At 38.0% G+C, this 27,591-nt stretch overlaps 3 protein-coding genes across 5 annotated transcripts; all 3 read right to left on the bottom strand.

Annotated features, from left to right (window-relative positions):
* Positions 1–414: 414 nt before the first annotated feature.
* On the bottom strand, positions 415–19,424 carry dnajb2 (DnaJ heat shock protein family (Hsp40) member B2). Of its 3 annotated transcripts, XM_079882122.1 has the most exons (11): positions 9,047–9,337; positions 8,251–8,337; positions 7,163–7,272; positions 6,984–7,037; positions 6,793–6,909; positions 5,741–5,833; positions 5,364–5,481; positions 5,004–5,074; positions 3,616–3,873; positions 1,187–1,251; positions 415–879 (listed from the first exon to the last, which is right to left on the bottom strand). In XM_079882122.1, exons 2-10 carry the CDS (start codon positions 8,313–8,315, stop codon positions 1,223–1,225), a joined length of 915 nt encoding a protein of 304 aa, XP_079738248.1. In that variant the 5' UTR covers positions 8,316–8,337; positions 9,047–9,337; the 3' UTR covers positions 415–879; positions 1,187–1,222. The 3 variants fall into 3 exon arrangements, with proteins under 3 accessions (XP_079738248.1, XP_079738247.1, XP_079738246.1); XM_079882121.1 differs by lacking the exons at positions 415–879; positions 1,187–1,251; positions 9,047–9,337 and adding an exon at positions 19,352–19,424 and having other exon boundaries at positions 2,596–3,873; XM_079882120.1 differs by lacking the exons at positions 415–879; positions 1,187–1,251 and having other exon boundaries at positions 2,596–3,873; positions 9,047–9,350.
* A 1,192-nt stretch (positions 19,425–20,616) lies between these two features.
* Positions 20,617–24,401, bottom strand: tuba8l3 (tubulin, alpha 8 like 3). The gene is made up of 4 exons (XM_079882124.1): positions 24,334–24,401; positions 22,185–22,407; positions 21,819–21,967; positions 20,617–21,733 (listed from the first exon to the last, which is right to left on the bottom strand). Exons 1-4 carry the CDS (start codon positions 24,334–24,336, stop codon positions 20,756–20,758), a joined length of 1,353 nt encoding a protein of 450 aa, XP_079738250.1. The 5' UTR covers positions 24,337–24,401; the 3' UTR covers positions 20,617–20,755.
* A 1,150-nt stretch (positions 24,402–25,551) lies between these two features.
* LOC307164900 (tubulin alpha-1D chain-like) lies at positions 25,552–27,358 on the bottom strand. Its single transcript, XM_079882119.1, has 4 exons — positions 27,291–27,358; positions 26,975–27,197; positions 26,743–26,891; positions 25,552–26,663 (listed from the first exon to the last, which is right to left on the bottom strand). Exons 1-4 carry the CDS (start codon positions 27,291–27,293, stop codon positions 25,689–25,691), a joined length of 1,350 nt encoding a protein of 449 aa, XP_079738245.1. The 5' UTR covers positions 27,294–27,358; the 3' UTR covers positions 25,552–25,688.
* Between the last annotated feature and the right edge of the window lie 233 nt (positions 27,359–27,591).

Raw genomic sequence — 27,591 nt, 5'->3', positions numbered from 1 at the left:
GACATTTAAAATTGTCTGTCTTAAAGAAACACTGTTGTTTTTAACTTTCTATTCATCGAAGAATCCTGAAAAAAAAAAATTGTATCATTGTTTCCACAAAAACACACAGCTGTTTTCAGTAAGAAGAAATGTCTCTTGAGAATCAAATCAACATAGAATGATTCCTGAAGAGCAATGACTTTGAAAATTCAGCTTTGACATCACATGAATAAATGACAATTAAAATATATTAAACTAGAAAGGTTATTTTAAATTGTAATATTTCATAACATTGCTGTTTTTACTGTATTTTTGATCAAATAAATACAGCCTTGGTGAGCAGAAGAGTCTTCTTTCAAAAACATTTGAAAAATCTTACCCATCCCAACCGTTTGAACAGTAGAGTATAAAAATAAAAATAAACTACAGAATAATGGGTTATGAAATGCAGATATTTTAATTAATACACAAGAAACCTTTCAGAATAAATAATAAACCTTTCATTAGTTATGAAGATTTAAAACTCTCAAATATAGCATTTCAAGTGCAACTATACATTCATTGCAGGTTTGAATCATTCATTATTAAAAATGTGAAAGAATAATTCTGTCCTCAAGACACTTTAATTTGTACACGAGCTGTGCAGTGCAGGCCATAAATATAATTTATATATAAAAAGTAATCCAGTACTCCCTCTCCAAGGCTCAAATTAACACACATACATACTTAGCACGTACATTATTGACCTTTATGTAGCGTTGCCTGGGATTTTTTTCCAAATAAAACTTTGAAAAGGGTCTGAGCAGCAGGTGAGCCAGGCAGAAAGAAAGACAGAAAGAGAGAGCAAGAGAGAAAGGAGAGAAGCAGAAAAAGAGAGCAGAGCACCGGGAAATGCTTCACCTGTTAAGAGCAGACGGATGAATTCAGTATTAGTGTTGCCTCACAATCCTCTGTGTTGTGTTTGGTCAATTAAAACTACACAGACTAATGAAACTGGGACTAATAAAACAAGATTGTTTGCAATTTTGAGTGTACTCAAGTTTCTATGCACAAATTCAATATTTTCCTGCTTGATCTGGAGCAGGAGCAGCAAACTCTCAGGTAATTACACAAATGCATGTTCATTAACTATGAGTGGGGAGAAGATCTAAAAACTATGATTTAGTTCTCAGTCATGTACAGAGAAGTCTACAACACTACGTTTTACCTCTGGGGGTAAGAGGGGGGGTCACAGCGCCACAGGTCAGCCTGTGAAGGCCTGGAAGTCGGACTCTGTAACGGCAGGGAGAATGAGTCAGGTAAAAAGCCCAGGAAAAACAAAATCATTAACAGTAAATGCAAATGAGGTTTACAAATGCAACCCATTAATAGGAATGATGAATGTGCCGGTAATGACAACAGTCGCACTGAATTACATGCTTTTAGGTGAACAGTGTATCACTAAGAAAAATCAAATGTATTCAACCTAATTTTACGTCCGGCCTTTCAGATGTAAAAAATAAAGAGGTAATAAAGGGCTGCTGTCCATTTATATCAGGTAAACTCGAGAAAAAGCATGGATAAAAATGAGCAGTCCATCAAAAATACTTCTTATGCTGAAAAGAGCTGGTTTAATACAGTTTATTGTTCTTCATATTACCAACAACATCATGTTAACAATGACTGAGTGCTGAATATGAATTAGGATACTTCTGTTCTGAGAAAACAATGTTGTCTCGCATAACATTTTCAAATGTGAATAGTAGTTATTATGTGAATGACTTTGTTCGCTCTTTGCAGTTGTACACAAAATATTTTTTTCATCAATATTCACATAGCATCACATTCAAACTTTTTGTGCTTTTTTTTTAGTGTTCATTTATTGATGTTTTGTTCATTTTATATCACAAAGCTTATAGTTATGAAACAAACTGCACAAGCAAGTAAAAAAAAAAAAAAAAAAAAAAAAAAGTATAATGTGTAACTTGTACACAAACTCGCATGTGTAATATAGCATTGGCAACAACAGCCAAGCATTTGAGTCCTAGCAAAATAAAAGGCACAAAAAAATATCAATACGGAATAATTCTGATGCGTATAAAACTAATGAGAGACATTGTCAGTCAATTATTTGGCACATTCTGATAAATTGAGATCATTTTGGATCTACATTCCCTTACATGTCTGTCTGTAACGCATTAGGTAATAGGAGTGCTAATCACTAAACATTAGCCCTCGGAGGCACATTATCTTTTAAGTCTTTGTGCAAAATTTCCCCATCTACAAAAAAGTCCCCTTCACATTCAACAGGTACCTCTGAAGGAATGACAAATGCACCGTAAAAATCACAAAGCACCCAGACTAGAGTCAGAGAATCTCCTTTCTAGAAGGAACAATAGCAAACACTGATGAAATAGAGCACTTCACTGCTGGAAGAATAAATGGAGCGTTCATTGGGAATGGGATGCCAACTAATCAGCAAGATAGCTATTAAAATGCTCTGAAATACTCAGAAAAGCTACTGAATTTGTTTAGAGCTGTGGTTATCCCCCTTTGTCCACAACAATATCCGAAGGTCCCATAACTTTTATAGTTTTTCTGAATTTACTGGTTAGGAATTAAGGATAAGGATATATATATATTTTTTTAATTACTCATACAATTTTTATCCGATAAAGTATTTTAGAGTTTTTATTTTTTAAATGAAATGTCTTGATTTTTGGCTGAAGTTATTTTGAGGTTAAGAACCACTGGTTTATAATGCAGCAACTTAGTTGCAATTTAATTCATCTGAGTGAGAATGCAAGTACAGAGCATTTATCTTTGCTTGGCACTAAAAAGTCATGTCGAATACTGGATTATGCTGGTTAGCCATTATGCTAACCATATGCCTGCTCTCCAATACCCCCAAAACGCACCCTCCAAAGACATGTCAGTCAACCTGATGCCAGCAATCCAAAAGATTCACAGGCAGAGTGTTTTTCTGATCGACTAAGAAAGCGGCTTGACTATTTTTACTGTTTACACAGTCAAGGCTGGAAAATGATATCCCAAGAAGACACCTATTTCAGTGATAGCTGTCAGATATGAGTGACATTCTAAAATATTGCATACAGTACATTCAAACTTCCTACTGTATAAAATGTCCTGTCTTTGTGTAGTATAAACACATTTTGGCACCTGTTATTCATTCCCCAAGGCAAGAAAATACAAATTCAACACTGTCATTTTTGTGCAATGCCATCAGCCCTGCCACAAGAGACAAAACTGTTAAAGCACAGTCCAAAACTTAAGGAAGGATTTAAAAAAAACAACAACAACCATAGAGAGAACATAAGGTTAACACTGCTGATTTCACACACAAGCATGATTATTCTCCACAGTCTTACTAACAGACCACACACTGACACTTCCTTTTCTTCTTTACCACATTATTCCCATTGGCCGCCATTTTACCATTCTCTTTATCCTCTCTAACACTCTCTGGATGCAAACTTTCTGAACCCGTATCTAGACCCTGTTCTGTTAGTATGTCTTCTGGAGATGAGGGGGTGCTTTGGTCTGAATCATCTGTCACTTCTCTCTCATATTTGTTTTTTTGAACGGCTCCCTTCCCATTCCCATCACCTGGTTGCCTCCCCCTCCCTCCCCCAGCACCTGAGATCACGTCCTCTGCCCGCTGCTGGGCCTCCATCTCCGACAAGCTGTAGGCCAGCGCCATCTGGAGGTCTTCGTCCTCATCTTCACTGGCATCGGGGCAGTGGTAGAACGGGGCGGCGCTGAAGGACCGTAAGGCGGGGTTTGGGGAGCTGTTGTTGGGGGGGTGGAGCAGTGGCGGTTGGGATTGTCTGGGAGGCTGACTGGATTGCTCTCTACGACTCAGTTCCAGAGCTAATGCCATCTCATCCTCCACACCTAAACACAAAAACACAGCTGAATGTCAGATCACTTCTACAGAAACTCCTCAATATGGAAATTAGGAATTTGCATATATAGAAATACAAGATGCTGGCGTAAAATGTACTGAGTTTGCTAAATCTACCTGCAAGCCTAAACTGAGGTTTTGAGCCAATATTTGTGAAAATAAACAGTTGAAGGAATATGTGCTATTATTGCTTTAATTATATATCTGACTCCTATAAAGTAAAGTGACCCCATTAAAGTTTTAAATGAAATTAGGATAAAGGATAAAGATGTACTGAAAATGATGTTTAAGCACCAGAATGCAAGATTGTTGAGCTAAGAACAACAACAATTTTATATATATATGTATATATACACAGCATAAAACAGCATAAAAGCCTTTTTCCTACAATATGCTAGGTTTCCACTTTTATAACTAGGCCAAATGGTTATGACTTGCACATACACTAATATTCAAATGTTTGGGATCTGTAAGATTTTATTTTTTTATGTTTTTGAACATTAAAAAGTCTCATATTTACCAAGGCTGCATTTATTTGATCAAAAATACCATAAAAACAGTAATATTGTGAAATATTTTAACAAATTAAAATAACTGTTTTCTATTTGAATATATTTTCAAATATAATTTATTCCTGTGATGGCAAAGATGAATTTTCAGCATCATTACTCCAGTCTTCAGTGTCACATGATCCTTCAGAAATCATTCTAAAAGGCTGATTTGCTGTGCAAGAAACATGTCTGATTATTATCAATGTTGAAAACAGTTGTGCAGCTTAATATTTTTGTGAAAACATGATACATTTCTTCATGATTCTCTGATTAATAGAAAGTTAAAAAGAACATTTATTTGAAATGGAAATCTTTTGTAACATTAAAACTGTCTTTACTGTTACTTTTGATCAATTTAATACATCCTTGGTAAATAAAAGTATTCATTTCTTTAAAAATGTTATAATGGTAGAGTATGTGTATTAGGATTGCAAACACATCTACTTTCCCAGGCAGTCCTGAGTCTGCACGTTGATAAGGTACATTTTTACATGCACATTAAGTATAGAGATTGCCTTTTGGCTCAGCCCAATATTATTATTATTAAACGATAGCAAAAAAATAATTACCATTGATGAGGACAGTTTTCAGAACCCCATCTTCCTCAACCTCTGTTCTCTCCTGGCCATTTTCTCTGACCCTGAGGGAAGAAATGTAATGTTTTTTAAAAAAAAGAAAAGAAAAGGGAAATATATAAACAAAATTAAATTCCTGTGACTTTCTGCAAATCAGACCTCTTTTACTTTTCTACATCATTTGCATTTTAATTACTCATTTAGTCAAAAACTGTCTTTTTGGTTTAATCTGCCAGATGCACTATCATACATCACTGATTTCAAATAAAGATAGTAGGTTACATTGTTTAATTGTACCACATATGGAACAAGGATAGCAGCAGACAAAATCGGTTTAAAGAGAAGCAAACTGACTTTTTTGTGGAGACACGTTTTCCATTGACAATACGGGTGGAAGTAGAAACAGACTTGAAGTTTGCCCCTCCCATGCTGCCCATCCCACCCATTGAAGAGGAGAAGGAGGTAAAGTCAGCTGTTGATAAAAAATAATAATAATTCAGCTCTTAAGGATTCACAATTCTCATAAAGTGACTATATTACCATATCAACTCATTTATTTGCCATGGTCCAAATCTACAGGGAATAGTTTTTCACCAAATTGTCATCAATGTTATCAATACATATTCATCAAAGTTCACCTAAATTAAGTATTAATCTTGGAGACTGACCACATATGTAACATACATACAATATATACACAAAAAGGGCACGAAGCATATTTAAAAACCAACCATTTGCTGAGGGGAAGGAGAAGAAGCGACTGGGCCCAAGCCTGGAGGAGGAGCTGTGAAACCCACTGTGCATTCCACCAAACGGGAAATCATCTAGCGGGAAAGTGTAGAAAAATGCGAGAGGGCTTAGGAGGGGAAGGTCAGGGAGAATTCGAGGAGTCTGTGAGGCCGTGGTTCTCAGAGAGCCAATTTTGAAGCCTCCCCCCTTTGATTTTAATTAATAAAAATAGACTCAAAAGTATGATGTCAGTTTAATGTTTATACATATTTATGTTAGTACATATTTATTTTTAGATTTTAGCATTAAAGGGATAGTTCAAACCAGTATGAATTTATTTCTTCTGCTGAACACAAAGTAAGATATTTTAAAGAATGTCTGTAACCAAACAGTTGATGAACCCCATTGACTTCCATAGTATTTTTTTTTCCATACTATGGAAGTCAATGGGGCCCAACAACTGTTTGGTTACCGACATTCTACAAAATATCTTACTTTGTGTTCAGCAGAAGAAATAAATTCATAAAGGTTTGGAACAAATTTGAAGGGGAGTAAATTATGACAGAATTTTATTTTTTTTGGGTGAACTATCCCTTTAATGTAACTACTTTTATAAAATTTCCCTGCAAGTTTGCTGAGACCCCCTAGTGGACCCCTGGCTGAGAACCACTACTATAAGGGAAAAAACACTTGCACTGATATCAAAGCAAAATTCAAGATCAGCATATGTACAGACTAAAGGCAGTCCACACCATCGGAAGATATTGTTCTGTTTCTTTTAAGTGCGCCGCGCTGCAGTTTTGTCGTCTGCTTTAAATGCTTGAGCTCTTTAAAGCAGGATGGATTCTGATTGGCTGACAATGTTTTTATCATTCATCAGCAGGACAAATTTATTCTGAAAGTGATTCCAAACGATATTGTTTCTCTGTGCCATTACTGTTAAAGTTGTTGTGTGGCCTCTGCTATCCTTTTACACTCCAAACTATTTTTAGAACTGTATCTTTATCGTTATAGTCCTTGGTGTGAACGGGCCTTGAACTCCCTGAGAACCCACCAAAGAAGTCAGCGAATGGGTCCTGCCCTCCGAAGAACTCTCGAAACACCTCATCTGGGCTGCGGAATGTGAAGGAGAATCCTGGGAAGTCATCAGGAAATGAAGAACCACCAGATTCTATAAAACAGGAGAGCTCACATGTAGCACATGAAACAATAAGAGAGTATCAAGCAGCGTAAAGTTCTCCTCACCTGAGCTTGGCATGTCCGATCTACCGTATCTGTCGTATGCATCTCGTTTGCTTTCTTGAAAACGAGAAAAAAACAACAACAACAGTGAAATGTAACACCCAAAGTAACCTAACCCTTTCCTAACAAGTGATTTAACCATTTATAACACTGCTGTAGAGTTCAAATTTCCAGTGTCCTACTGTCTGAAAGAACTTCATAGGCCTCTGCTATCTCCTTGAATTTTTTCTCTGCCTCTTCCTTGTTGTCTGGGTTTTTGTCAGGATGCCATCGCAGAGCCTGTTTCCTGTAACTGTATACACACACATAAATAAACAGTTAAGTAAACTTATCTTGACTGGCATCTCAAGATTGTGATGAAGTGACATATAGGTTCAGAGGCCATTCGCATATGATACAACACGTTATTGCGTCCATCTGTGCTTTTATAATTGTTTTTCCGTATCAACATGCACTAGACTGACATATCATAGTGATATTGTTGAACTAAGGTAAGTTAAAAAACAGTTTAAATCTATTAAAATATCCTGTGTGAATGGACCTTTTTAAAATTCAGGCATATCAGCTTGATCAGTGTCCTTCATTTGAAGGGAAATCATTAGACTTTCATTAGTCTAAAACTAGAAAAACTGTAAATCCATTAGTCATTCTGTTAGTGTGGCTTTACAAAATATAGCATATCTCAAATAGTTGGAGTAACAGACCACAGCAAACAAGCAGAATAAGATGTCATGACATTAAGATGTTTATGAACTTCTTATGGATGTAATATATTCAAAACTACCATTCAAAAGATTGGGATTTTTTTTACTTTCTATTCACCAAAGAATCTTTAGAAAAAAATATTAAACAGCACAACTGAGCAGCAAATCATCATACTCGAATGATTTCTGAAGGATCACGTGACACTGAAGACTGGAGTAATGATGCTGAAAATTCAGGAATTTTCACAGGAATAAATTATATTTTAAAATATATTTAAATAGAAAACATATACTTAAAACTGTAATAATATTTCATAATATTAGATCAAATAAATGCAGACTTGCTTAGCATAAGAGACTTTTCAAAAACATTAACCTTACCAACCCCAAACTTTTGAATGGTAGTCAAAGCACTGTGGTTGATGGATACTTTGTATAGGTAAACTGTCTCAAAATTACTTGAATCTTCACTTGCTAACAGATGCATAATAGACAAATTTAGAAACATACAATAGCAACAATGCCATACTGCAAGCTACTGATAAGTGAAGGCAGTTTTAACTTACGCTTTCTTGATGTCATCTGGAGAAGAATTTCGTGACACTCCCAGAACATCATAGTAATCCACCATTGCGGCCTTCAGTGTAGTGCACCTGTTACTCAAACAGTAACAAATGGCCCCATTATAAATCACAAGAATGTGTCAAGAAGTGTTTCTGAAACCCTGGCTGTCAGTTACAGTCATGTTCACACAATTAGGAATAGTGATCATTCAAATCAAATGCCATGATATCAAAACATACAGTAACAACAACTTGGGTCCACTGATCTGTATACATAGATCATTGGTCATACCCTGTGTTTTTGCCACAGCAATGTATATTGATTGGTTTAGCCATCATTTTAATGTATCACATAATTAAGGGTTTATTTGAACAACTTTAAAATTCTAGTCACTTTAATGGCATAACTTTTGGGAGATTTTCTACTGGACTTTCATTATTTATTTTTTTTGCTCGTATGGTGTTATGAGTGACAACAGGTCAATGAACTGTTGCTGAAGATGACAGTTTATCAGAAACTGCTGGATTTGGATTAATAGACTGAATATAGACTGGCATTCCCCTGGAGTCTGGCCTGCCCATGTCTGGAACTCTCTGGAAACCGGACACAATGTGACGTTATTTCAAGCCCAAAGTTAAAACGCGATTTGTGTGTGTGGGCCATATGGCCGCTGACAGCTGCTGCTGCTGAAACACGCCTGATCATCACACACACACACACACACACACAACTCCATATAAATACAACATTTTAGAGATCCTGCAATCATTATGGCCGCCCTATTAGAATAACTTTTACCTTTTTTAGAAGTATGTCCAGCCAGGAGAAGCCGTGCTTCTGTAAACAGGACTGAGATATTTCGGGTGAAGCCACGGGAGCGACAGTCCGTTCCGACTCCCAAGACGCTGATCACAGGAACTGACGCTGTTTTAACGTACGCTTGAGTACGGAATTCCGTCAGAATCACCCATTTACCGTTGGCACACCGGGCTTCATTACTTCAGCGTGTAACCGATACCCAACTTCTATATATGTGTGTGTCCTTCGCCCTCTGCTGCGAAATGAGTGCGGTGCGTCACGATCAGCTGAGCTGCGCCGTTAGAACATGCCTGTGTTTGTTTACGTCACACGCCCCGCCCACCACCGGGGCCATGTGTAGTTCAGCACAGAGGTGGAAAGTACCTATCAGAACGAACTACTATATTAATAAAGGTGTTTAAACAAAGATAGCGCATCCTATCAGGCTCAAAATACCTAACGGATTGTACGAGGCACACTTAACAAATGTCATAAAACAGACCGCATCATAAATGGAGTGGAGTCAGTGGACTTATAAATTAGGCTAAAATTTCCAAATGTAAAATAATAAAGTAAAAAATAAAAATAAAGTATTAATAAAATCATAGGTCGTGGGATTGGAAATCTTTTATTTTCTGCCATATATCCCATACGTGCTTTTCAAAGATCTTTGGCAGCATTGTTTATAGCCATTGTCAGAATTATGTCCAGCTGTCAGAAAAACAAAACAAAAAAACTACCCATTTTTATGTTAAACAGTCTTTATATATAGATTTCACATCCTTCTGCAAAGGTAGGGCCTACGCTTCAGTAACCTAAACAATGTAAAGGTTTAGCTTTAGTAGGCTAAACTCGATTTGACGCGATAGGGATGGAGGATTCTTTTCAACCTGTTGAATCGGTTCGCAAAGTGCATTAAACGATTCATTTCTTATTGTAAATTGTTATTTATTTATTTATTTAGTTAGTTAGTTGCAAGATGTATAGAGCTGTATTCATTTTGTATTTGGTTTAATACAATTATTTTTAAAATTATTCATTTTTCGAGTCTCCTGTTAACAAATGAATTGTTCATGACTCAAAACGAACCAAGCAGTTTCAAGCTGTTGTTTGACAGTGACTAGTTGTTGACTAGCAACTAGTTTTAGTACTTCTTAAAATGTTAATACTTTTCCCCCCATGTGACTGTATGTTTTATTGTTTTTATTTGTGTATTATAGACTATAACTAAATATTTGTGTTTAAGTATAAATAAATAGTCTAGTATTACATTATTAAAGCTGGGACCGAGATGGGTCTTGTGCATGTTGCCCACTTAGGTCCCATCTAGTACCAAGTGCAATCCTACATGAAATTCATCTAGGCAATTAACATGGGGCCATTATGTAACCCGCCAGACAATCCTACACGGGGCCCATTTTTCAGCCCATTTCATACCCATATGGGCCTCACATACAAATGTTGGCTGGGATAGGCTATAGAAGCATAATATAAGCATAGGCCATATACATAAATAATAATAAAAAAAGAAAAAAGTATTTATATTACTGGTGATTCTGTTCCTTTGTCTGCTAGTTCACGTCTCTCACAGCAAATAACAGAATCCGCCTCCAAACAATTTATCTATTCTAAAATCATAATATGTACAATAGCACAAGAGATAACATTCAAGTGCTGCCTGTGAAGGAGCATCTCATTGGCTGTTTTTGTGAATACTTTTAAGTCTGTGTTTTGAGTCTGATCGAGGCAATCTTGTTTGTGAATGAATATAGCCTATAAGTTCAGTAATTTCACTTAAATGACAATTAATAGGTAATTTTCATTGCCATTTAAGTGAAATTACTGAACTTAAATATACAAGCTTGATAAAAATGATCATTCTAGAAGAAAATGTCAGATGGCACTTAGAGGCTTTTGCATCTGAACTCTTCAATTGTAAAATGGATGCATACTGTGATTTCACCAGAAGGTGGCAGCAAAGCTATGTCAGATCTTGTGGCATCCACTAATCTTACTTATTGGCTAGTTGAGGACTCAATATATATAATAAATAATTCATAATAAAGTCTAGAGCAGCAACTAACGATTGGTAAATGGTAAATGGACTGCATTTATATAGCGCTTTCACAGACCTATGGCCACCAAAGCGCTTTACATAGCCTCACATTCACCCATTCACCCATTCACTCACCGACGGCGGTGTCAGCCATGCAAGGCGCCATCCAGCTCGTCAGGAGCAGCTGGGGTTAGGTGTCTTGCTCATGGACACCTCGACACTTGGTCAAGTGGAACCGGGGATTGAACCACCAACCTTTCGGTTTGTAGACAACCTACATGAACCACTGAACCACTGCCGCCCACTCTTATTTTGATAACCAATTAATCTGTCTTTTATTTCTTATACTAATCTAATAAAAAGGCATATTTTATTTTCTATATGTTTAAGAAAAAATTGTATTCCAATAAAAAAATTATATTCCATGAAAAAAAAGAAAGGTCAATTTTGATTTCATGGTGACTTTAAAAAATATAGTGAATAAAGAACAGTAAGTGTTAACACTTTCACTCCGATCATTGTAATAGCCTACATTACTGTAATTTCTTAATCATGTAAATGTAAATGAATGACTTCCTACACTGATATCCACATTATAATGCTTTTAGTGTTCATTAGAATACAATTGTGCGTTACATGTAGAATTTTAAAACTTAAATTGACTGTCCTCGTGCTCATTCAGTGAAGACTGTGAACGCTGTTCACTTTTGATTTTGGTCACTCCGACATATCGTCGGAAATCTGGCGCTATGGGGAAACAACTTTTACCAAGAATCTCCACTGCAGACCGGAGATCTCCAAAATGGGGCGTGAACTTCAAAAGTGGGCAGAACCTCCAAAATGGGGCGGGGTCTCCACGCGCAGAGACTTTCACCATTGGCTCTGGCTTCAGCCAATTGATCTCATATTGCATCATCTTATTAACACTGCCATGCAGTCTATTTCACTGTTTACTTTTAAGGTCAGGTGTGTAGGGTAGGTTTATGGGTTAGAATTTGTTGTAGCATTGTGTAGGAAATCAGCACTGTAGAATCGGCTGTGGGGCAGAGTTTGCACTGAACTGGATAGGTGAAAAAATCGCGCATGTGTGTCATGTGCAAGCGGGAAGGAAATCGACCGGAAGTTAAAGCCGGCCGTGTGCCACCATCTTATAGCAGAACTTCACCTGCTGTTAGCATTCCATTGACTCCCATTCATTTTGGCGTCACTTTGACAGCGAATAACTTTACATCTGAGGCGTTTGAAGACTCCATTTGTCCATTATTTATTTCTAAAGAAACACGACAATGTATAAAAGGCTCCATTACCTTGTATCTTACGTTATGGCCCCGTAGAAGCAGTTTTTGTAAAAGTAGGCTAACGATTGCGTCATAACCACGCGACTCTCTGTCGCACAGTAGAGAGATTACCGTATGGACAGGAGGAGAAGCTCGCGGGCAATCGGGGGACGTGGAGGCAAAATTACTAAATAATTAATCAGAATACCTTGCAAAAGTTTCTCCTGCTCCTAGCTCATGGACACCTCCTACTCACACTCTCCATCTCTGCAAGTTTCGGAAGGGAATGATTCAGATTTCTCATGCCACAGCCACTAGAAGACAGACGGGTTGCTCACATCACATCTACGTCGTCAAGCTCTGTTTGAGTCGGTTTGAGTCTGCGAGTCAGGAACGGAAGTCCTAAAAAAATCGCTAAAAATGGGCTTCACTTGTCTCAATTGAGTTCCAATGAGATGGCTCTGTCCACTTCTTATACTGTCTATGGTCATGTGCCTATCTGCCAATGAGAGGAAACCACGCCCTATTTTGGAGTTCCCACCCCCATGTGGAGATCTCCAGGCTGCAGTTATACCAATACTGAAGCCTCATTGAATAACGCCATTGTTCAAGCATGCACTCGCTCCCTATATAAAGCGACGCTGAGCAACATTGCCTCACAATCTTACTCCTTCAAGAGAAGGAAAAGAAGCTTCTCTCGCTGTTGATTCAGCACCTACAACGGGCGATGCTTCCCATTCAGCGTTCCAGTGAGAACTTCGAAGATGACATCAAGCAAGTTTAGCAGCGCCTGTGCGGGTGCCATTGAGCTCCCGGGCAGGCATGACACCTGCGTCTTCTTTCTGGGCCGTGTCCACGCAGTAGCCCTCACTGCGGTGCCATGAGCGTGCCAAGATTATGGACGCTTATTTTGTCCATTAGTTCGAAAGATATAGAAAAAAAAAAAACACCTCTCATAGGAGTGCTCGCAGACCATATTGAATTCACACACAATGTTCAAATTAGTCTGATAGCTGCAGCTGCGACTGTATGTTGGCTGGGCCTGCTTCATTAAGCGGCCGCTTCAGCTCCTGGCTTAAAGACTGTGTCCCGTTTCATGCTTGGCACATGGGTCTGCTGAGCATCCTGGTCACTCGCAAATGCCTGAATGCGATAGCCCTTGAAAACATTACAACTATGTACGAACTGGGCGTGACAAACGGACATGTGGGCAGATGCAAAACTGTCACCAAGTATGCATCAAGCATGGGCTGGAGAGCCCTTTGCGATGGCAGACTGTTTTTTTAGGTGTCTAGAAGGACACGGAGAGGGAGTGGCACATACATTTCTAAATAAGAGCAGTAAAAATGGTTTGGAACATGTCCGGGCTGGCGGAAGTGGATCTGCATGCGTCAACAGAGAACGCTCACTGTCCAGTTTTTTTTTTCTGTCCGCTGTTCTTGTCGCCTCACACTGGGAGTGGATTCCCTAACCCACTGCTGACCGAAAGCAGGCATGTATAAGTTAATGCCAGTGAAGATTTTGCATCAGGTGCTATGCAAAAACAGGGAAGAGAGATAGATAGAGACAGTGCCATTAGTTGCGCTGAGTTGGCCACTCGAGGACCGGTGGGGATGCTAACATCTCCAGCGGAGGAAGGACCTCCTCTCTCAGGCGAGGGGTTCAATCTGGCACAACCCCAAGCTGTGGAATCTGCATGTTTGGTCTCTGAGTGGAGCGCCCAGCATCAGTTAAAAGTGCATGTTAAAGACTATTACTGAAGCAAGAGCCTTTTCTACTAGGCATCTCTATGCTCATAAGTGGAAAGTCAAAAGATTTACTCTACCAACTGAAACTTACTCTACAAACTGAAACTTGCATATTAATCTATAAATATAAATTTATGGTATATAGAGAAATATATATATATATATATATATATATATATATATATATATATATATATATATATATATATATATATATATATACATACAGTATACAGTATTTACATATGTGCTGTTTGATACTCCAGGCTCCATGTGTAGGGCTGTCACGATTATGAAATTTGGCTGATGATAAACTGCTTAATAAATTATTGCGATTAATTGTCTTGTTTTAGGGCTTTGGTGATAAATTGTCACTTTTAGGGCTTTAACGATTATGCCGATTAATTGTTATACAAATTATTGTGATTATTGAATTATTTGCAAGTTGTCACTTGCAATAACAGATTATTGCACTTAAAACCTTTAAATATTCAAGTAATTTATTCAATGAAAAATAGGCATCTTTCAGAATTTTTTTTCAATTTAAAGAACAAATGTAAATCAAAATGTTGAAACAAGAAACAATCACAATAAGTGACTATAACATAAAAAAAGACTGTAAATGTCTCATTCCCAAACAAAGTCATATATAATCATATTTCAGAAATTTGAAAATTCTGTAAATAACAGAAACAAATAATCACAATAAACTACCATAACAGAACAGGCCATAAAAGTCACATTCCCAAACAAAAACAATCCTGCTCCTTAATTGTTTGGTAGATTATGGGAAAGAAACAATAGCATGTTGACTTTCTCTGGCGTAAGAGAGCATCTAGCAGGTCACAGTATTGCCAGCTGTACTGAACATTCCTTCCAAATCGGTACTTGTTGCACAAATGCACATTTCTTGCCAACTTGGAAATGAAAGGAAACTTGGATTCATTGTCTCGCCACCACATTAAAGGGCCTGCCGGAGTATCTAGTGCCTCTTCCTGTGGGTACCGTGACAGTTCAGCATCCGTTCTTTTTGGTAAGCCATGTGTAGAAGGTTGAGCTCTTCTGTTCTGCAGCAGATCAGTCTCTTCTTTTTTGGAGGAGGTGCAAGAGGTGTTGTAGACATCATCATCTGCCACAGCTCTATCAGACACTGTAAAAAGTGAAGGGCAGCTGTTACCTTAAGCAGGATGTCTACCTAATATAACCCTTAAAAATTACTTTTGTTAGTGTAATCTTATGCAGTCATGTTGACTGTCATATATATATATACACTGAACGAAACCAGTTAACTTAGATTGAGAAGATCATTGTTACGTTATCTGACCAAATATCTTACAGTGTACTTCCCACCTTCTTCAACTTTGTGTCCTTCCTCTGCCATCTCCATCATCTCTTTTAAAAGCTGGTCTTTGGTGTCATCTATAATATCAGCTTCTCCAAAGTGGCCCCTGTATCTGATAGTTTGAGGATTATTATAATATATTTTTAAAAAGATAAATTTACATTATTAGTTATCAATAATATACAAAATAAAAATACTTCAATAATAAAAAAATTCACTCACCCACTCAACTAAACTATGCTGAGGAATGTTGGCCTCCGTCTGCACCCGTTTCTGGTCTCTTCTTTTATCCAGCTCATATTGAAAGTGCTTACCAGATTCCAGCAAAGTCCTAGGGCACTTCTCACTTGCTTGGCATTTGTGAAGATTATGGCCAAAGCAATTTAGCCATGGTCAGCCAAGTTTGCCCACTGCAGCCACAATATTAGCACCATTATCAGTGGCATTTTTTTTTCTTATCTAATGCCCAATCTGATAAAATGCTCTTAAGAGTTTCTGAAAGTGCCTCCCACGTCGCTGCTTGATCTTCAGTCCTAGTTTAAGACTGTAGGGACGCCGTCGACCACTGCGTGTCTTCATCATGGGCTCCACCACAGAGCGGTAGATGTCCTGGTAGGCCTGTACGCTGTAGCCGTGGATGGAGACAGGCTCATCCTGCTGACGCACGTCCACTGAAGAGACTGAGACTGCTGGACGGATGTCAGGATGGACAGCAGTGTTCTTCAAGTAGCACTCCTCCAAACCTGTGGGTCTTTGAGCTTTGGCAGAGATACAGCTGTAAGTGTGATCTAACTCGATTACAGGAGTCTTGAATTTAAGAGACACCCTCCACCAAGAATCCCCTCAGGTGTGTGGGAAGAGCCCTGGTTCTTCTCAGGCGACGCTGCTCCATGCTGATGAATGAAGAACTGATGAAACTTAGCAAATTGTAGAGAAGCAAAAATCAAGCTTCAAGGTTCCAAGGGCCACGCACACACTGCAAAGTTTCAGGAGCGACAACCGCATTTAAATATGGGAGTGAGTCCCCTAAATTATCGTTTCATGCGTACGGAACACGACTCACTCCCCGAAACTGCGATGATTGACACAGTGGTAAGCATAGCAACGTTCTGGCATCTCACGTGTTTGGTATCTGCTATTCTGACCAATGAAATATTACAAGACGTTGTGTTCAGCAGTTTTATCTAAAGCACAGTTGATGGAGGCGTCATATTTTGTTTAAGGCCTGCTCAAAGGCTGCTTCACAGAGCGGCTCTTGCAGTGTTGCCATGCCCATGTCCACTTATTATTAGCGTTTTGGGCTTGTTTAAAGTAATCAAGTTGATTTCTCTTCACTCATAATACTTAAAAATTTGTATTTTAATTTTGTAAATACATATAATCAATGTTTATACATGAGACCATTTCAGTTTTAATTCGATTATGCTGTTTGCAATGATTCATGGGATTGTAGTTCTTTCCCTCTCTAAAGCCATTAAGTACTTGTACCTTTGTCATTCTGTTCGATTTTCAAAAACTTTTTTGCTTCAAATCAAAGTTTGTGATGTTGTAAAGCTGGATGGCTTGGTTCATGGCTTATAACGCTTTAACAAAGTTTTTTTTATTCAACCAGTCTAAAATTAATAACAGTCTCTAAAAAGAAAGAATTCATCACCTGTAAAGTAGATTTACAGTAGTTTACAGTATGGATAAATTCCAATCCAAACGGTGTTTTTGCACCCTTGAAGGAAAGGAAGGGGACGCCATATCTCACGTCATGACGGTTTGCTCAAGACTGACACCTACAGGCTCATAAGTAAACTATTTGTGTACACTGTTTTTGTTAAGTCAACAAGGGTAGTTTAAAATATACTTTAACTTGTTTGTCTACATATATATATATATATATATATATATATATATATTACATTTGTACGTCTAGTAGCCTACATTTTGGTGATTTTTATTGACTAAAATTATGTGGCATTTAGGCTAGTCAGAGTAAAATTGCTTAAAATGATTAGGCTAGGACATAACAAAATATTTACATTACTGACTGATTTGGTTTTCTTCCAGTGTACTCAGCAGACAAATCTGCAACTATGCTCATATTTTACAGAGATACAAAACTTGAGTTTGGGCTCTAGTTGCTCTTTTCTACTTCAAACGAGCCTGTTCTTTTAATCTCGACATTAACAAACCTTCCGTTTTCTCTGGATATCCATGAAATTAATTTGGTTTTCCTTAAGGAGTAGATGAAGCTGTATTTCTAAACCTATTGAGCTGTCTATCCACAGTGAAGCATATATGCTTATGTATACTACTGTATATATGAATCAAAATCTTCTAAGGGGTAATTAAATTTAACCATCTAAAAACAAATCATATTTTATTTGAAAAATAAACAACATTTATCAATCTTTGATAATTGCCCTAATCTTTTTAAATTGAGAATTTAGTATTCAAACTACATTTTATAAAAATCACCTGTCTAGTTAAAATTACCAAATTGGACAAATACAGGGACTCGTCTTAAGATCACTCATTTAACAGTTCGTTTATTACCATAATTATGAAAAAAATCATCAGAATCAGAATGAGTAGTTCGTGCATAAAAATGTCAGTCATAACCAACATGTTGAATGCAGGGGCGCAACTGCCCAGTGTCAGAGGGGTATGCAGCAACAATTAAAAACAGATAAAACCAGACGACTAGTGAAAAATATCACCAATAACCAGGGGCGATTCTAGGATAAAAAAAAAAAAAAAAGGTAACACTTTAGTTTAGGGTCTAATGCTCACTATTAACTAGTGTCATTAACATACATATTGCAGGGTTTTATAATCACTGAGGTCCCGAATATGAGGTAGGCTAGTTAGGGGGATTCGGAGAAAAATTTGATTTCTCTGATCTACATATGTGCATTTTAAGATGTTTTGAAAGCCAAAAAAAATGGATAACAATAGCTTTAAAACCATGTCAGTGGGCAGCTGATTATTTTTCTCTCCTCATCAGATCAGCATCACACTCTTTTTCTCTTTGTTTTTCTCTTGCCCTGTCTCTTCCCCTCCTAAAGCTGAGCTTTGACTGATATAGGCTTTTCATTTTTGTCTGTCCGTGAAGAAAGTAAACATAGGGTCAACTGATAGGTTGATTTATGAATCATTTTCTCAGAAGCATTCATTTACTGAAAGCTATTAGGAAATCTAGGTAACTAAGTTTATTAAATTCATCCACAATATGTACATTCATTACTGATCTTATGCCTAATTCAGGGCCGTAGACAGGGCTTTCAAATCAAAGAGGTCCTAAATTTGAGGTTGTTAGGGAGTTCAATTTTTTTATTTCTCTGATATGTGCATTTCAAGATGTTTGAAGGGCAAAAAAAAAAAAAAAAAAAAAAAGTATAAGAAATAGCTTTAAAACCATGTTAGCGGGCTGTAGATTATTTGTCAATACCTGCTCTCTCCTCATTTCTCTCAGTCTCCTCATCTTGCCCTGTCTCTTCCCCTCCTAAAGCTGAGCTTTTTTTTTCATTATTTGCTGAAGGCTACAAATTGTATATTAATTCTCAATATGTACACATTCATTATTAATCTTGTGCCTAACATGATGAAAACGGCTTTGTTAATTTTTCTTATCACCTCACGATGACAGTAAACTCATTATGCGTGACTTTATATAGGCCTATTTTCAGTTCAAAATGGCGAAATTAGACAAAAGTTTATTAGTTTGCCTGATTATTTGTGTCATTCGTTTAACATTTATGACCTAAAAAAGCTGTCAAATATGAAATGTTTAGTTTAGCTAGGCTACTTACATCTTATCTCGCACTTGACCATAAACTGAAGCGTCGAGTCGCTCTGCTAAATATATATAAATATAATATAAATTATACTTACGTGCGTTGTATATTATGCACACATCGTCTCTGATAGACAGCATGTTGAAGGCACTCAGACCGCCGTTTTATCCCTCTTCACAGAGTCAGAAAACAATGACGTAGTCAAACATCCGGTAATGTGTGGGTTTTCCCGGAAACGCTTGTGCTACTCGCTGGACCTCTGCTACCTGAACTGTGCACGTTATTTTTTGACAGATATGTTGTGATATTCAAATGATGTGGATTAAAAACAGATATCCTAAGGTAATAATTTATTTCTTAGTAAAGTGATTAATGCTCACGAGTGTTTTTAAACTCTAATATTCCTACCGACAGCCAGACACATTTGACAGACATGAAAATGTGCATGAGGGGTGAAATGTTTGTTTTGGGGGTTTTCTTTGTGTTGGACACGTTTGAAATGCTTCATGTGTATAGTTCATTATAGATTTTTATAAAAGTCTATTTTGTGGCTTAAATAAATGACGTTACTCAGAGACTGACAGAGGCTTGTCAAAAAAGTTACATTCAGTTGTTGCAAGTTCATTGACTTTTGAAAAATAATCAAATAAAAAAAAATATTTTTATTATTATTATTTTTTACCAGGAAAGGAGTGGTTTTGACAGGTAAGTGATGCTCTACACTCTGCTGTTAGATGTTTTCCTCACTGAAGGGAGGCTGATGATTTCACATCTACTCGGGCTTGTTTGCTGACAAATTTCTTACGTTCGTCTATTGTAAGTCGCTGAAAAAAGTGTCTGCAAAATGCATAAATGCAAATGTACTTACATTGACAAGTTTGCTCTTTTGATGCTCTATTCATAACTGTCAGATCTTGACCCTGAAAATGGGTTATGTTGAAAAGCGAGTTCTGCTGAAGTCAAAAGTAGAAAACCTTTAAATTGGCCTTTAGGAAATCAAGCTCACAGACAATATTTTTGATACTTCACATATATGTGTAGTGTAATGCACTTTTCCCTGAATGTGGCAAAGAAAACTTCAAACACAGAGTAATCAGTCGCATTGAACAAAAAAACAAAAAAAAAGAAGAATTTAGTGCAACTGTGCAACTGCCATTAAGATGAATGGGGATGCAAACAGATGTCATGCTTTTTGCTGTCATGGGAGTCATTCAATCAATAATTACTATTTTATCTCGATCACCTTATTATTTTTAGTGAAGGGACAGAAATCACAGAAGGGATAGAAGCTCGCTTACCTAAAAAAGTAAGAGGTATTATGTCTTGAGATGAGTGAGAAAACACACAAACACAAAATAATTCTGTTTTATTGTTCAAATTTTATTAATCTAAAACCAATTGTAATGCAAATGGAATTTCAAGTAATTATTTTTGCAAAAATCTTAATGATCAGATTTTATTTAGCAGGGCACCTAAGTAGAACTTGGTTGATTCCGACTCTTTAATATTCTTCTCCCTCTTCGTCCTCATCTCCCACGCTGTCAGTGCCGACTTCTTCATAATCCTTCTCCAGAGCGGCCATGTCTTCTCTGGCCTCTGAAAACTCTCCTTCCTCCATTCCCTCACCCACATACCAGTGCACAAAGGCTCTCTTGGCGTACATCAGGTCAAACTTGTGGTCTAGACGAGCCCAGGCCTCAGCAATGGCTGTAGTGTTACTCAGCATGCAAACGGCTCTCTGTACTTTAGCCAGATCTCCACCAGGAACCACTGTTGGAGGCTGATAGTTGATTCCTACTTTGAATCCAGTGGGGCACCAGTCAACAAACTGGATGGTGCGTTTGGTCTTAATAGCAGCGATGGCAGAATTTACGTCTTTTGGCACCACATCTCCACGATACAGAAGACAGCAGGCCATGTATTTACCATGTCGAGGATCACATTTCACCATCTGATTTGACGGCTCAAAGCAGGCATTGGTTATGTCAGCCACAGAAAGCTGCTCATGATACGCCTTTTCAGCAGAGATCACTGGAGCGTACGTAGCCAGAGGGAAATGGATACGTGGGTAGGGCACCAAGTTGGTTTGGAATTCGGTGAGATCCACATTCAGAGCTCCGTCAAATCTCAGCGAGGCCGTGATGGAGGACACAATCTGCCCAATGAGCCTGTTGAGGTTGGTGTAAGTCGGACGCTCAATGTCCAGGTTTTTACGACAGATGTCATAGATGGCTTCGTTGTCCACCATGAAGGCACAATCGGAGTGCTCCAGGGTGGTGTGGGTGGTCAGGATGGAGTTGTAGGGCTCCACCACCGCTGTGGACACTTGAGGAGCGGGATAGATGGCAAACTCCAGCTTGGACTTTTTGCCGTAGTCGACAGAGAGACGCTCCATCAGCAGGGAAGTGAAGCCAGAGCCAGTACCTCCACCAAAACTGTGGAAGATGAGAAATCCTTGCAGGCCAGTGCACTGATCAGCCTGTTGGATTTGTAGTAAATCAGCTTATTAGAAATTACATTTCATAATCATTAATGCTTCTAAGTCAAGTTTTTATAAACCATACCAGTTTGCGAGTTCTGTCCAGCACTAGGTCAATGATCTCTTTACCAATAGTGTAATGACCACGGGCATAGTTATTGGCAGCATCTTCCTTGCCTGTAATTAGTTGCTCTGGATGGAACAGCTGGCGATATGTGCCTGAGCGCACCTCATCTGAAAAGGAAAAAAACTAGTTTAAATTCCTATTCTTTTTTATTCTCAATAGCAAGTAAATAATAATTTTAAATGGGAAATCCAATAGTAGTTTATATTTGATTGCTTCTTATAAGGAAATACGTTTTTTGAAAGATATGTTGCTTTTCCAATATTTTGTCAAATGTTTTAATGATCATTTAGATTCATTATATTCTGTTCCTCAGGTTCAACTTACCAATCACAGTGGGTTCCAGATCAACAAATATTGCACGTGGAACATGTTTCCCTGCTCCTGTCTCACTGAAGAAGGTGTTGAAGGAATCGTCTCCTCCTCCTATTGTCTTATCACTGGGCATCTGTCCATCCGGCTGGATACCATGCTCCAGACAGTAAAGCTCCCAGCATGCATTTCCCATTTGGGCCCCAGCTTGGCCAACATGCATAGAGATACATTCGCGCTGGAGAGAGAAGAAGGGTAAAGTATATATGAATATAAGTGTCAGCTGTACATATATTTGCTAAATACTCTAACATATTATGGCTGCCTAAGAAATTAAAGATACTGTAACATGGTAGCTCCAAATATTTAACTAGATCAGGGGGCCAGGTCCTCAGCAAATTTCCAAGGGGTCCTCAAGGTGACTTAACATTAGACAAAACAAGCTTTGACAAGCTAAATAAGCTAAAACAAGTCAAAATCAAAGTATTCCTTAGGATTTCTAGACCTGGAAAAATATTGAATTACTAAAATCTTAAAATGCAATGGCATTTTTATAATGAATATTCATTTAACTAGTTATGTTATTTTACTAGGCAATAAAATATTTTATTGTATAGAAAATTAAATATTTGTAAAACATTATCCATGAAATCAGAAACGACTGGAAGAGTCATGGGCATTCATTGGTTAAAAAGAGTGTGAACCCTGAAGAACGTTCTGTTCCTAAATCCTCTGGAATTCTGAAATGATAATTATTTATTTTTAATATAATTATTTTAGTTACTTTTTATACTTTATATAATTTAGCTCTTTAAAATAAGTTTTGAAGGTAATACTTTACAATAAGGTTTCATAAGTTAACATTACTTAACTACTTTAGTTAACATGAACTAAGAACGAACAATACGTCTACATCATTTTTTGATCTTAGGTATTGTTAATTTAAATCAGAAATCAGATGTTGTATTTGTTAACATTAGATAATGCACTGTGAACTAACAAGAACAAACAATGAACAGCTGGAATTTTTTATTAACTAACATTAACAAAGATTATGTAACAAATATATTGCTCATTGTCAGTTCATGTTAGTTAATATATTAACTAATGTTAACAAATGAAACCTTATTGTAAAGAAACAAGCCTTCATGTTGTTGTTGTTTTTTTTGTGGACAATGAGGCGCCTTGGAGTCAAAAAGGTTGAGAACCACTGAACTAGATGCGTTCTTTTATTGTTTTGAATGAGGAATTTTTATAGTTGAGTTTATTTTTAGTTGTTAACACACTGGCTGAGCTCACCCAAAGCTCAATACTGTAACAAATTCATGCATTTTCCAACGCATTTGGACTTATATTGTTCAATTTAGAACTCAGTTTCTTGCATGTTTAGCCTCTCATCTAGGCTTGGTGGTCATAGGATCTTTAAAGTACAGAAGAAGAGACTGAGCGAGTTCCTTGGAGGCCTCAGTCCACCCCACCCCACCCCACACCCCCACCCCCGCCCCAGCTGTACACCCTTCTTTGTGTCATACACAGAGAAATCTCACTCGGGCCTTTTCACTAGAACAGTTCTATCTATTATTCTGCTATGCTCCAGATTTTGTCACTCATGATCTCATCTACTAATGCCTCTTTGTATGTCAAAAAGACATGAATGCATTCATTCTGTGAGTAACAACTGTATTTTTCATGGTGTAGTTCCCCTTTTCGTCCTCTTTGGTTGACAGAGGTTCAGTGAGCTATTTTGACTGCAGATCCACCAAAAATAGATAAATGTTATATTCAGAAAAAGCAAAGTATTTGAGTTTCCTGCTGACGTGTGTCATAGTCTGGGATCAGGATTTGAAGGCCGTAGCCACATCTTCTGTGTAATGAAAGGCCAGCTCTGTGCCTGAAACCTTACATGGCTTAATGCTTCACTCTCAATCACTTTCATTAAAACGTGTTTCGATAGTTTAACTACAGTGCTGCTAACTTTGTCTTTGACACAAAAAAATAACACATTATTGTAAGAGAATTATCAAAGTGTCATAGTGTTTACTGAAATCTCCTAGCATCCCTTAAGTGCATAAAAATGTCAAATAAAAACATTTACATGTGGATTTTAAGTCAGTGATTTATGAAAAGATAAGGAGTAAGAATCGATCAAGCACTAAGAACTTACCATCTTGTCAGATTTCCCTTCAGGCCGACTTGAGGATTCGGAATAGAGAAGGCAGATGTGGAGAAGAAAGGAGAGGTGGGGTTTTTATAGCGAGGGAGGAGGAAGGGAGGGGGTTAACAGGAAGTGGGATCGCCCATTGGAGTGAGGATAGTCATTCGGATGGGCCGTCCTTCTTACACAAGCATATTCTCGCTCCCTCTTGGGAGTTTGGGGTCTGTGAAAACCATCTGCCCCCTTTACTAGCTTTTTGGGCATTCAAAAAGATGCCAGCGAGGATTTTTACAGGCTACAAGTCAAAGTTCTTCATGTTCATGTGTTAAAGTTGCCTAACAACTGCAGGAAAACTGATATCTTGACTATTTTTTTGAGATTCCTGCATAAAGAAAGGCAAGTTTAAAGACTTTAGGGTGAAATTGTCATGTAATTACTTCACAAGTCTTTTGTGTGAAAGACAACTTTTGTGTCGAAATACTGTAAATGTAGCGCTACATTTGAAAACAGATATGCGTTTCTCAGTGTTTACAAAGCAAAAAGAGCACTATTGACTAAGGTTTTCTATAGACATAGTTCTTGCTATACAGGAAGAAAATGAACACACAGGCCCAATTGTCAACAGACTTTAATTTCTGTGCTAGAGTGAAAGCACAGACAATATCCAGCCTCTCATACTGATGCCCAATGACATGAACAAACAGCTGAATCATGAATAACAGCTACAGCAGGTGGTCATTTTTTGTGCTGCATTGACACCGGTGGGGGGAGGGGTGTCATGCTGGAAAATTTTCTGTTTTGTCCTAGGCCTTTATCACTTTTGCATGTGCAAATATACATAGATTTTAAACAGATGACATGTCCAACATTATCATGAAAAGAGTGCAGGTTTTTATAACAACATTTTTTCTTAAAAGGACCTTGTTTCTAGACATTTGACAGCTTAATTCTATTGTATTTTTTCCAATTAATCTTTACTTTTTAATAGATTTTACTTTTGTATAAGAAATAAAATGTAGAAAAAGAACTGGGAACATTTAGTTAATGCGTTGCGTTGGGTATCATGAACTAACAATAAACAAACGTTTTTTACAGCATTTATTAATGTATTAGTTGTTCAAATGTTTGTTCATAATTCATTGATAATATATATATATATATTAATCTATTAGTAGAAATTAATAAATGCTGTAAAATTATTGTTCATTGTTATTTTATGTGGCTACTGCATTAACTAATGTTAACTTATAGAATAGCATTATAAAGTGATACCAAAGAATGTATAGCCTCCCAAAAAGAACACGCTAAAACTAATTTTAGCAGATTAAAATATCTGATTACCCTGAGATTACAAAAAACAGCATTTAAAATTCCACTCCATCCTCATCATCTCCGACGCTGTCAGTGCCGACTTCTTCATAATCCTTCTCCAGAGCGGCCATGTCTTCTCTGGCCTCTGAAAACTCTCCTTCCTCCATTCCCTCACCCACATACCAGTGCACAAAGGCTCTCTTGGCGTACATCAGGTCAAACTTGTGGTCTAGACGAGCCCAGGCCTCAGCAATGGCTGTAGTGTTACTCAGCATGCAAACGGCTCTCTGTACTTTAGCCAGATCTCCACCAGGAACCACTGTTGGAGGCTGATAGTTGATTCCTACTTTGAATCCAGTGGGGCACCAGTCAACAAACTGGATGGTGCGTTTGGTCTTAATAGCAGCGATGGCAGAATTTACGTCTTTTGGCACCACATCTCCACGATACAGAAGACAGCAGGCCATGTATTTACCATGTCGAGGATCACATTTCACCATCTGATTTGTCGGCTCAAAGCAGGCATTGGTTATGTCAGCCACAGAAAGCTGCTCATGATACGCCTTTTCAGCAGAGATCACTGGAGCGTACGTAGCCAGAGGGAAATGGATACGTGGGTAGGGCACCAAGTTGGTTTGGAATTCGGTGAGATCCACATTCAGAGCTCCGTCAAATCTCAGCGAGGCCGTGATGGAGGACACAATCTGCCCAATGAGCCTGTTGAGGTTGGTGTAAGTCGGACGCTCAATGTCCAGGTTTTTACGACAGATGTCATAGATGGCTTCGTTGTCCACCATGAAGGCACAATCGGAGTGCTCCAGGGTGGTGTGGGTGGTCAGGATGGAGTTGTAGGGCTCCACCACCGCTGTGGACACTTGAGGAGCGGGATAGATGGCAAACTCCAGCTTGGACTTCTTGCCGTAGTCGACAGAGAGACGCTCCATCAGCAGGGAAGTGAAGCCAGAGCCAGTACCTCCACCAAAACTGTGGAACACCAGGAAACCTTGGAGGCCAGTGCACTGATCAGTCTTTTGGAAGAGAGGAGAAAGCAAGCTTACCAAAAATACTTCTACAGTCATTTTACAAAATCAGACCAAAAAATATTACCAGTTTGCGAATACGATCCAGAACTGAGTCAATGATCTCCTTGCCGATGGTGTAGTGTCCCCTGGCATAGTTATTGGCAGCGTCTTCTTTTCCAGTGATGAGTTGTTCTGGGTGAAAGAGCTGGCGGTAGGTGCCTGTCCGTACTTCATCTACATTCATAGAAAGCTGAACGTTTCAATCTGATTTTTTTTTTCATCATTGTGGTATTCACACGCTATTTTAAATACCATACCAATCACAGTGGGTTCCAGATCAACAAAGATTGCACGTGGAACATGTTTTCCAGAAGCCGTCTCACTGAAGAAAGTGTTGAAGGAATCGTCTCCTCCTCCTATTGTCTTATCACCGGGCAGCTGTCCATCCGGCTGGATACCGTGCTCCAGACAGTAAAGCTCCCAGCATGCATTTCCAATCTGTGTTCCAGCTTGGCCAACATGAACGGAAATGCACTCACGCTGCAGAATGAGAAATATTTACTTTATTGATTTAATCATAAGAACAAATATTATATTAAAATCATGTCTAATACAAAAAAGGTTATGAGTTACCATATTGTATTTTGTCTTCCAGCCGATGCTCAGGGTTCGGAACGAAGCTCTTAATGTGTCAAAGTCTGACACCAAACATATTTATACCTGGAGCATCATGCGGTAACTGTTCTCTGTAATAAGAGAAGTCAGTGATGTCGATACTATCTTCAGGCTGAAAAAGGAGGAAGACAAAAAGAAAAAGAATGAGGTTAGAGCCTCCTACACTCAGAGGACTAGTTTATTGTTAGGGCAAGATATAAAACTGAATAGGCTGGTGAACAATATTACAAAAACCTTCTTTGATCCTCTGGGGAACATT

The sequence above is a fragment of the Squalius cephalus genome (assembly GCF_949319135.1).
Source record: "Squalius cephalus genome assembly, chromosome: 9".
NCBI classification, from domain to species: Eukaryota; Metazoa; Chordata; class Actinopteri; order Cypriniformes; family Leuciscidae; genus Squalius; species Squalius cephalus.
The sequence above is the reverse complement of the archived record's forward strand: the minus strand, read 5'-3'. Positions and strand labels throughout refer to the sequence as shown.